General features: G+C 41.4%; 1 protein-coding gene across 1 annotated transcript in view; it reads left to right on the top strand.

Annotated features, from left to right (window-relative positions):
* The window catches only part of LOC143514816 (uncharacterized), a 49,940-nt gene that overhangs the window by 30,555 nt on the left and 7,316 nt on the right, over positions 1 to 12,069 (top strand). The window contains exons 4-5 of the mRNA XM_077006459.1: positions 7,095 to 7,232; positions 7,445 to 7,587. Coding sequence (XP_076862574.1) covers positions 7,095 to 7,232; positions 7,445 to 7,587 — 281 coding nt within the window. The remainder of the gene's footprint in view (positions 1 to 7,094; positions 7,233 to 7,444; positions 7,588 to 12,069) is intronic.

The raw sequence follows: 12,069 nt of genomic DNA, 5'->3' as shown, positions 1-12,069 counted from the left end.
GCGAGTCATCATGAGGATCCTGAAGGGATAGTGCCCCGTGGGGATGACGTCACCGCTTCCCAAGGCGTTCTGTTGGCCTGCAGTGGACGGACCTCTTCTCTGAATAGCTTGTTTTTGATTTGGGCAGATGTTCACATGCGTTATGATCTGGTGACTAAGCAAGCCAGCGTGTTGAGCTCTTTGTCCTGCCTGTGGGACTATTCCTGGAGCCCCAGGCTGCCCCAGGACGTGTAGAACAGAAACTGATGCTGCTGCTGCTGATGACAATGATGCAGCGGGGGCTACTTTTGTCCCTCTTCCTCTGTAGTTGTTAAAGTGGTGAGTTCTTCATCATGTGGAAGAGTCCCTGTCTCAACTGCAGGAAATCCCTCAGGAAAAGCTGCTATCCCCCTTCAGGCCCCACTGGACATCATTGTGCGAGAGAGATCGTGTGTGTGTGCGTGTGTGTGAGACTCTGTATGACTGTGTGTGTGTGTGTGTGTGTGTGTGTGTGTGTGGGGGGGGGGGGGGGGGGGTAATTCTGACTAACCTAGGAAATCCCCACCCCCATTATTTCTATATACAGGTGCAAGTTGAGACCTGGGTCTGCAGTTATCAAGCATCTCAGACTAGGGGACCTGTCATGACCAGCTCAGACTAGGGGACCTGTCATGACCAGCTCAGACTAGGGGACCTGTCATGACCAGCTCAGACTAGGGGACCTGTCATGACCAGCTCAGACTAGGGGACCTGTCATGACCAGCTCAGACTAGGGGACCTGTCATGACCAGCTCAGACTAGGGGACCTGTCATGACCAGCTCAGACTAGGGGACCTGTCATGACCAGCTCAGACTAGGGGACCTGTCATGACCAGCTCAGACTAGGGGACCTGTCATGACCAGCGCAGACTAGGGGACCTGTCATGACCAGCGCAGAGTTAGAGACATTAGCATGTATGCATGTATGTTCAGACATTTAATCATTGAAAAGTAATCTGTCCTTCATTAGGATGTAGCATATCTTGACCGTTGTCATAATGTCTTAGGGTTTCAACAGGACAACAGGCCTATTAAAGTACAGTGGTACCCCGAGTTATGAATTAAATTTGTTCCAGAGCAATGTTTGTAAGTAGAAAAGTTAGCAACTTGAATTAATTTTCCTCATTTAAAATAACGGAAATGGGCTTAATCTGTTCCAGCCCTCTGACAAGTCCCCAAAATTTCCTAAATTATGGAAAAAATGCATGTTTTTAATTTTGAAACGCATACGTAAAACTTCAAATTACCCAACACAATAAATAAAAAAAGAAAAATGTGAGAGCAGCTGAGGAGAGAGGGAGGAATTGATACGTACAGTACAGGTAGGCTACAGACTGGCATAGAATGAAGTGTAGATACAGTACATTTTACAGTAAACAACAATTGCACTTTACACAAAATCTAAATATTTTGATTAAAAATGGGAAGTGTGCTATTTCCTGTGCAATACTCCTGTGTTTCTCCACCTAGCCCCGAGAGACCTGCTGGTTTTCATTTAGCAGTTAAAAATTCCTTGTCAAGTCATACATGATGGTTTCTCACAATCCTGTCACACATTATTTTAAATTATTATTTTAATGATCTCTCTGCTATCCCAACTCTACCTACAGCTGGATCAAGCAATCAGGAATGCTAAGTGCCTGTGCTAGTAACTGGGAGGCAGTAGAACCGTGTCCTGGGGCAGGTGTCCTGGGGCAGGTGTCCTGGGGCAGGTGTCCTGGGGCAGGGTTCCTCAGGACAGCAGCGTGTCATGCTGCACTAGACTACTACACCTCTCTGCTGCATGGGCCAGTGGTTTGTCTGTGTTGAATTCCTTAGAAAATGGCATTTTTACCAGAGTGGGTTGGATTCAATTTCATGTTCAGCGAGTTTCTTAGTTTATTTGCCACACCTTTGTGAATGCAAACCACTTTTGTCAACGCGGGCAGCGTTCCCAAGCACTACTGGCTGTACGTGCACCAGAGTCCAGCTTGGGCCCTTCAGTGTCCAAGTGTGAGCACCAGGGCAGACTGTCTGTAGCATGCCAGAGGAGATCAGGGCACGCTAACTACCAGCCCACAGAGAGGAAAGCTGATCCCTGGCCCATGTAATCTTACAGAACATCCTCACGCAACGTCCCTGTAGAGCCGTAAACTGAACTTGCTCGGAGAAGAATGCTAGCCACTCGGCTCTCGATGCATGGCCGAGGAGTTCAGTCAGGCTTTCCATAGAGAGAGGGAAGCTGGGTAAAAAAAACAAAACTTTTTTTTTATGATGAGAGAGGTTTCTCTTTGAGGAAATAGAAATAAAGGTTTGATCAGAAAAACAAATAAAAAGAAATTAAGAAATTTGACCAAGAAGAACAGATATCACATCTTGCAGGGGGTGTGGGGCAGTCATGCAATGTTCTTGGTAAATATTGGTATAAACTCTTCTAACCCCAGAGGCCATAACTTTCCACACATAAGCATAATTGAAAACACTGCAGATAGTAATTGTAGGTGTATTCAGACAAAAACCCCAAGAACATTATTCTTCTCTTTTCAGTCTTCTGACATATTTCGATTGCTGAATATTTTTATAATTATAGCTCTGTCAATGTTTGTTTGCATACCTGAATGCTTCTTTTTAACATTTTCGTGGACATTTCTTGCTTGGTTTTAATTTAGCAGTTAATAATTCCTTATGTCATACATGATGGCTTCTCACAATCCTGTCAAATCATTAGGTGATATTTTATTTTTGTCACTTTCCTTTTACATAAGAAAGAAGCACAAACAACAAACTTTCAAAAATGTGAGGGGAAGACAACACATGCACATAGATTAAAAGATTTTCAGCATCTTCATCTATCAGAGGTGAAGGATCACGTACATTTGAGAATGGTACTGCGAGATAACAGCTTGTGTTCTCATTTCTATTTAACAGTTCTCATTTCTTCTTCAGTTCCTGTGGACTCGTGTGTGTGTGTGTGTGTGTGTGTGTGTGTGTGTGTGTGTGTGTGTGTGTGTGTGTGTGTGTGTGTTCCAGTAAGCATGCCTTTCAATTTTACAAATTTCATTGAATGATTTCCAGCCATTGCATTGTTCTTGGTGGTTCAGACCATAATCATCTTTGAGTTATAGCTTTCCTGCCAGCTGTAAGTACAATTTTTAATTAATACTTATCACTGATATATATAGATTTTGGAATCGGACCATAATACAGAACAAGAGATGTTTTCCTCAATATCTGATTAAGGATTTATTGTTAATTGTTAAATGATTGAATAGTTCGGCAAGCCAGCCATCACAGTGGTTGGCTGAGCTTTCCTCCGGCATTTCCAGCAAACCTTGGTTTTGTGTATACAGCTACAACACAGTTACATTATCAACTGCTTTATTCCACACTGTAGAAGGGTGCAACAGACTTGATTTCAGTGAATACAAGTAATATATTATCCAGTTGGGAGTAAGCTGGGTTTTGTGGAATGACACGGTCTCACAGAATATAATGGTGTGTGTTTGACTCAGACACTTCCTGCTTTTTGTCCAGTGAATGAACACACACATGCACACAGTATTCTGTTACTGTCATTGTGTCTTTTGTAATACTGCAGCCACATAATGCGATGCCTAACCATAAACTGAACCCTAACTATTTCCTTATGGACACTAGCCAAATCCCCCTATGCTTTCATACCATAACGAGGACATTTGGTCCTCACATAAAGTTAAGAGCATGGGCGTACACACACACACACACACACACACACACACACTCACTTGGCTCCAGAGTGGTGACTCAGCCCCAGGAATGGAACAGAATGATTTGGCCACTGGTCCAAAGCATGCATGCAGAGAGACACACACACACACACACACACGCACACACACACACGGGGAGGCCTTCCTGTCTCTGCCTCATGCTGTTCTTCAGTACAGGGGAAAAAGAGCAAGGAACTGTAGCTCAGATTTGAAGGAAAGAGAGAAACACAAATGGTGTGCACTAAGAGACATACAGTTTCAGTTCACACAGTCATTAAGGACTAATGCAAAAACACAGATATTTAAAAGGAGAACCAGAGAAGAATTTACTATGAGACTTTTATTTTTGAAGCAATAAACCCTTACTGTTATGACAAAGAGCTTTGTACATAATTTTCTTGGGTGCACAAGGTTTTTTTCTTTTTTCTAATGGCTACAATATCTCAGCATCTTCCATTGGACCATCACTATTACTGGATTTTGTTGAAGGGTTTGTAACCTTTTAATAATGAGTCCAAATTAAATGTTCCTGTAAGCAGAATTATATTAGATATATAGCATTCTCTCACAGTAAACCACTATATCCACCTATGTCCACTATGTCCAGTTGGTGTGGAATAGACACTTTTGCTACCTGTTAAGCAGCCAATGAAGGAATAGCTGAGGAGTGGCCATAGTGAAGACGGAGGCAAGAGGTTTGCTACAGTCCGACCTCCACACCAGCCTGAGGTTCGGCTACAGTTATAATCCAACTTTCAACGTAGTGCTGGGCGGTATACCGGTTCGCACCGAAAACCGGTGTTTATTTTTGTTATCATAAGAATTTTTCACATACCGGCCACACCGGTTAAAATAGCCTTCACGTGTCCGGAACGCAGCGCGGTTGTTAATTGTTTCTCAAGGGACGCTTTTCATTGCTGCGCCGCTAAACAAACATTCAACAGAGCACAAATCTAGCTTGCTGAAAACGAGGGACGTTCTGAATCACAAATTCTACCAAACATTGAAGTAAAAAAGGAACTTTTGCCAAAGAAAGGAAACGTGTCTGTTGTCAGGAAGAACTTTGGGTTTTAAAGGTCGGACGTGGACCAAACACAGTCACTTACTGCAAAAGTTGTCGGGGCTGGTGGTAACGAGCAATCTACTGCACCACCCATAAAGCTGCTTAAACTTGACGCGTGTCGCGAGTGGTGCGAGGGTCCGCGCGGCAAAAATGACGCAATCGCGGTGGCTCTGCTGTCGCGAGCTCGCTCATCTCTCCATTTTTGTACTTCGTGAGTGTCGCTCTTCAGCGCTGTGTTTTGCGCTATGTTATGTTTGCAGGGTTCATACAACATTACAAGGTGGAATTCAAGCACTTGTACGGCACTTTCAAGGTCCATTTCAGTATTTTCAGCACCTTCAGCTTTATTAAGTTCAGCTTTATTAACCGTCAAATACCGTGAAACCGATATAATTTCTAAAAAAAAAAAAAAAAACCGTGATATAGAATTTTGGTCATACTGCCCAGCACTATTTAAACGTTTCATGGATCCTTACCCCAGCCCAGTACGGAATTGATCCCGACCTGCCCTCCCAGAGAGGCATTCTAACAAAACATGTTCTAGCTTAAACATCTGCCAGATGGCTAGTATTGTCAAATGTAGTATAAATCTTATAGTCTAGCTGTGTCCTGTACCTTTTGAAACAAAGCAAAACCACTTTTTGGTGTGTATGTTGAAAGGGTTTATCTTAAATTTAGCCTGATGGCTAGTCTTTAATTCTGATTTTACTGTTTGTAACATAATTTTCTCTGTCATAATGGAGTGGTAATAAAATGGCTCATTTCAAGTTTAAACACCCATTAGTGGTACAGACTCTGCAGTTAAAGAGGCAAAAATGCTCTCTCAGAATCAAATCATATATATTTGTATAGCGCTTTTCACAACACATGTTGTCACAAAGAGCTTTACAGGATTTACAAGGTTAACAATACTATGGGTCCAAATCTCTAATGAGCAAGCCAAAGGCAACAGTGGCAAGGAAAAACTCCCTATGATGGTGGGGAATAGGAAGAAACCTTGGGAGGACCAAGACTCAAAAGGGAACCCATCCTCCATTGGGTGGCCCACACAAATTACACAACAAAAAATTATACAGATGAATACACAAGTTACAAACAAATCACACAATCAAGCTAAGTATAAGGTAACTAGAATGAAAGTTCTGGGTGTTGATATTGTCAATGTAAATGTCTTGTGACGAACGCCAGGTTTTCATTCCATGTCGGAGCGATGACACTTGTATTGTAGGCTCCAACTGCAGTGTTACTCCCCAGGTGAACCTGCTGTGATCTTTTTTGATCAGAATTTGTTTCACAGTTGTAGAAATTAAATCACACTTGCTTTTCTGATCAATTACAGATTGCAAATCTGACCTGTGATATTAGAGACAGTATATATAGGCTGCATCAAAGTCTGAATCTCACTGAATGTGTACAATGACAATTAAGGTATTTGAAAATGACTTGTATTAAACTACTGGGTGTACTCAGGATTACTTTAACAAAGGCCACATCAACAAGGCTTGCCATTACACTCTTAAAGAACTGACATCATAATGAATCTATAATACATAGCAGTACTGGGCATGAAATGAATTTAAACAAACTTACTGCAGTGGTAGAACACTGATATACAAGGATCTATTGTCATGTTACCAAAAATCAAAGAGGTTTATGCATGAAATTTTAACGTTGATGCACCGAGTCCAGTGTGATTTGAGTTACACTTTTATTTCCATTGTATCAGCAAAATTGTTGGATGGTTACCTGGTCTAACAGTACCTGTATCAGTATTGGTATCACACCTCATATGTTGTACCTTAAAGTGTATGGGAGATATTCAGCTCCAGTGATGACGGATCCTGAAATACAGGACCTCAGCACCTGGGCTGGCCTTCAGGACACCACAGCAGCTCCTGCATGAATAACACGGAATCTCCTGCATTCTTTTTGCCGCTCTTGTGTAATGGCATTCATTGCTCCCGCATCTGTGCATAAACCTACAAACATACATGAACAAAGATGGGGGGCTGGGGTTGGGGGGTTAGAGAGAAGGAGGCAGCAGCATCTTGCCTTTCCCTGGGGATTCAGCAGTAGTTGGGCCCTAATCTGTCTCACAGCAGCATTTGATCTGTTTGTTGCCTGGAAGTTCTCACATAACCCCTCACACATAACCCCACCTCTCTCTCTTGCGTTCACATGTTCCCTTGTTTCCTCTGTCACATACAATCACAGATGAACATAAAACTCATTAAAACATTCTTTGTTGTGTGCTTTCTAGCTTTGTGTTCTTTTCTCCTTGGCTCTAGGTAAAGAGAACGTATTCTCACGGGACGTACCGAGCTGGGGCCATGCGCCAGATAAGTCTGGTGGGAGCTGTAGATGAAGAGGTGGGAGATTACTTCCCAGAATTCCTCAGCATGTTACAACAGTCGCCCTTCTTGGAAGTGAGTATAATGGGCATTCTCCAGAACTAAGTGTTTGAAGAGCTTCTTCTTTAAAGTTCAGTTTCTGGAAGACCAGTGATGCCTGGTAGATTTAACATTCACTGAATACATCCAACAACCTAACGCATAGCAGGCAGGAGAATTTAATTCAGAAGCACAGAAATAAAAAAGCGCTTGTATGTGCTTGTGTGTGTGTGCGTGTGTGTGTGTAGCGGACTCTACCATGGGGGACGTTTTCCAGTCTGAAGCTGAAGAGCCCTACAGAGAGTGATGACGGCCCCATTATGTGGGTCCGGCCTGGAGAGCAGATGATCCCCGTCACTGACATGCCAAAGTCTCCCTTCAAAAGGAAAAGGTAACACACTTCTACTAAGAACTACCACCTGCTGTTATAAAACTGTTGATGGTACGAAACATATGTGACACATATTTTATATGTGTGAACAGCTGTGCCATGTTAGACTTTAATTCCTAATTTAATGATTGGAAATAAACCTTCAAGCCAAGAGCATTTTGAATGGCAGGTGTGCATATCAGTATGAGACATCATTACTGAAAATCTAAAGTAGAGATTGGCACTTATCCCATACACCTCTGGCCTTTTTTGTTTTTTATAAGTTTTTTGTTGTTTTTTTGTGTGAACTTCCTGACCAATCTCTCCTGTCTCAGATAGTGTTGCACGTTGTATTGAACACTGAAGTTCTTTTTCATTAGTAAACAATTCAGTGCTCTACTTTTCAATACTTTCGATTTTTCATTTAAATGGACTCTACATTGATGTGTCTGTTGTGTCCACAGTCTGATGGTGCATGCTAATTTGACTTAGGTGGGCAGACAGTTGTAAGGAATTCATGAGTTACTCCATGTTTACACTAGCAGTGCCAGAATGAGAAAAAATGAACAGAAGTCGTTGTTTCATCGTGAGATTTACAGTATCAGATGTGTAGTCCAGTTCCCAGTCATCACCATAGTGTGATTGTGGTGCTGGGACGATTATTGCAGCCCTAGTTCAAAATCTAGTGAATGGTGTTAACACTGGTACTTGCATCTTTACCCTCAAATAATGAATTTCTGCTGATTAATGAAAGAAACCTTGTGGGCAATAGTATAGTGTTATTGTGGTGACATATTAAACATATGGGTTAAAAGTTTTAATTTTTTGTATTCACTAACAATGATTTTTTTGTATTCACTGCAATGTATGACCTGGAATTAATAAGTGTCTTGGGTAGTCCGATCACATTGGATGTGTGCAACTGTTTACACCTAGAAATTTTAATGCATCTCCAGTAGTGATCGACCGATATGGGTTTTTTGATTGCCGATGCCAATATTTGGATGGCAGTAGTGGCCGATGGCCGATATGTAAAGCCGATATTTGATGACAGAGATGACAGAACCTCCGGCTAAAAAAAACAAAGCTAGGGCATTTCAGCCCTCCTGGACGGAAGACTATGGTGTTGTGTATGTCAAAGATCGTGCTGTGTGTACACTGTGCTATCACAATGAGGCAGTTTTAAAGACAAAACACGACGAGACGTATTAAGATCCTGTCGAAAGAGCCGAAGCCGTTAAACGTGCCGTGGCTAGGTATGGTTATTCTGATTACATGACAATAATAATAATAATTTTATTTGTAAACAGTGTTCAAGTCTCACGCTTTGAGCAAGTTAGACAAAATCTCCTGGTTTTGTAGAATGCATGGATATATGTTGCATATTTGTTGTTATGCCAGTCGTATCATATTTCGTCGTAGTTGAAATATGCACAGCGGCTGCTGCTGCCGCGGTACGCACAGTGGCACATAAGGAGCATTATCTCCTTATTTGTGCTGCTGTTTCACTGAACGATGGCGAATAAAAGGTAGCGTTCACATCTACAAAAAAACTAAAGTTTGTTTCCTAACTTGTTGGCAAGTTAATCATTTTACGCTAGCTTTTGGACTCCCTGCAATGTAAGGTTATGCTAACAAGTTAGCCTTAGCAAGCACAGCCGACTGAAAATACTAAATAACTCTTGGTATCTGGGCTATCAGCTCAGTCATTCATGATCGCAGATGACTGAGTGTATGTTAGCAAGAGCAGCCATTAACAATAGTGAGAGCTGAAGGAGAGAAAATAATTCTTACCATTTTCTCTGATGAGACGGCATTCAGATGCAGGTTGAAGGCTTGTACTCCTGTACCTGTGCTTTCACTGATGTCTTCCCGTAAGTGGCAAAATGGACGCAAGGGGGCGCTCTACCAGTCAGAATGACAGAGCTGCCCACAGCATTGCCTGTGTGCATTGTGTAAATATCGGCCTTTTGGTCTCATATATCGGCCGATGCCGATAATCTAAAAAATGCCAAAAATTGGCCCGATATATCGGCCGGCCGATATATTGGTCGATCACTAATCTCCAGTGACCACTTGTGATTTCTTAGTTATTGATCAGTACTGTAGATGGCTAAACAATATGCTAGTTGGCTAACATTTTATTACATTATGTCGCTAGGCAACAAGCCGACCCACCTCCAGTGATGTCAGTGCGCATTGCGTATATCGAACTGTCAGACAGGCACTGTGCAAAATGTCAAAAATATTTTAAATAAAATATGCCTGCCTGAAAATATAAAAAATCCTGTGACGCAACCTGTGACGACACTCCCTGGCCAATCAGTGTCTTGCTGTTCTTCCACGTCACAGAAGTTTTCCGCTTTAGAACGGTTAGAACCTCGAGCGAGTAGGTACGAAAAAAGTATCGGCAAACTTGTACCTGGTACTAATGGAAACACTCACAAACCGTCGCGAATCAAACCGTACCGTGCCAAGCAGGCCCGTGTGGAAATGCGCCAATAGTGTTTGACTGTGTGAACAGGGTCTGTGTGATCTGATACTCGTAGTGTTAGCATTTTTTGTAAATAATAAAAAATAAGTCAGATTGTTACACATAAATACTGCACAAAAAGAGAGAAGAACTGATGTTCGCTCTTTCCCTGTTACATTTTTTTTGCACATTAAAAACATGGGGACAGACTGGCCCTGTCGATCCTGTTACATTTGAAAACATTTGTTAAATTCTTGAATTAAATCTTAAATGGCCAACCATGTTATTGCTCTTTTGTAACAGCGTTGACGATATGGAATTACTGTTATGGTAAGGACAGTAAGAAAGTAAATTTATTTAAACAGGTAAAAATTATTTCCATTATTTTGACCCTGTAAGGGGATCACATGGAGGTGCTGACCCTGTATCTTACAGCAGAATTTGATTATAGAGATGTAAAAATGGAGACCTGAAAGGGCACAGTAAGCATTTTTGAAGTGAGTGCAGATTCACGTTGAAGATGGAGAGCATTATAAGGCACCCACCAGCACTACTGTAACACGAAAAAAGCATTTAAAGTTAAGCTCAGGCAGAGCATTCAAGGTCAGAATTTCAAGATTTTTTTGATGGCCATTTTCTCTTCTCTTTACCACTTAGAATTAAACAGGCAGTTTTATGGAAGTCAGCTCTCTGTTCTGATTGTCTGCCCTGTATTGTGCCTCATTCAGTCTGGGTTGAAACACTTCTTCTGAATTCAGTGTGAATGGCTGGGGCTGAACTGCAGCACGCTGAACTGGGTGGGACTAAACTGCAGTAGGATAAATGGGCAGATACATGTGCTAATTTTCACAGAACAAAGTCAAACTGTTGTGCAGCTACATTTTCATATGCAGACTGTTGTGGACTGGGCAGTTAATATTAAACCTTGAAGCTTTAAAAGCATCGTACACATCAATCTGTTATTATGAAAAAACAAGGAATGCTATTTTTATTATGTGAGCCCTTTAAGAGACCACTGGGTGCTTATCACCAGATCATTCTTCGGATCTGTTTCAGTTTATATCCTACAGTGAATAACTACATAAACATTCATGTGAGTTTTGATGTGCTGAATCTTAGACCCTTTCCTGGATGAAAACAGCTGTTTGTATTTTAAAGCTATGGTTAATGAATATAGGTTGGGTACAGTGTTTCAGAGCAGTGTTTTCCCACCACAGTCCTCACACTACTGCTGTAGCACCCTGGACTCATGTCACTAGCTCATTACCTGCCCCTTCTCCATCTGTGGAGCAGGGAACACCCAAGGACTGGGAAACGCCCCTCGGGAATCCGAGTCAAGCAGCTGAATTCTGTGATCTCCACACCTGTCAGCCATCTCTGACCCTCACTACCAGTACTGTCTGTTGGACTAATTTTTACATTTTAAGATTTAAAACTTTTTAAACTTTAAAATATTTTAGAAATGTGAATGTTTAATGAAATGTCTGCAGAGTGAAATGCAAATGTGAAATGTGTGTTGCTGCTTCAGCATTTCATAATTGGTGAACCTGTTGGCTTCGGTAGATCTGTTGGCCTCTGTAAATGTGATGATCTCATGGCCTCAGTAAATTTAGTGATTGCAGAAATATCATGTTTCTTTTGGATAGAACCTTAAACTTTAAACTGATGTATCTTTCAATTCAGATAGTATAAATATACTAAATATACTATTTCAGAGTAAACTAAAAGCACAACTACCTTTTAATGTCTAAAAATGTCAGCACTGTTAGCCGTGTACCAGCATCATGAGCTTATGAAGTACAAAAACAATGCTTTTATGCTACTGATGTCATACTATCCTACTTCCATCCTACTGTCATTTCAGTCACATGTCTATTACAGGGTCAATATGTAAACATGGAAAAATATGTATTTGTTTGCATACAATAACATGCTGAGAAGGTCTGGGAGGTTTTTTTTTTCAATAGTTTACCATGTCCTTTATACGGTGTAGTGGCAAGAATGACTGAATGTAAAACTTATTTCTTGGA

The sequence above is a fragment of the Brachyhypopomus gauderio genome, chromosome 5 (genome assembly GCF_052324685.1).
Source record: "Brachyhypopomus gauderio isolate BG-103 chromosome 5, BGAUD_0.2, whole genome shotgun sequence".
NCBI classification, from domain to species: Eukaryota; Metazoa; Chordata; class Actinopteri; order Gymnotiformes; family Hypopomidae; genus Brachyhypopomus; species Brachyhypopomus gauderio.
This window is presented reverse-complemented; position numbering and strand designations above follow the sequence as displayed.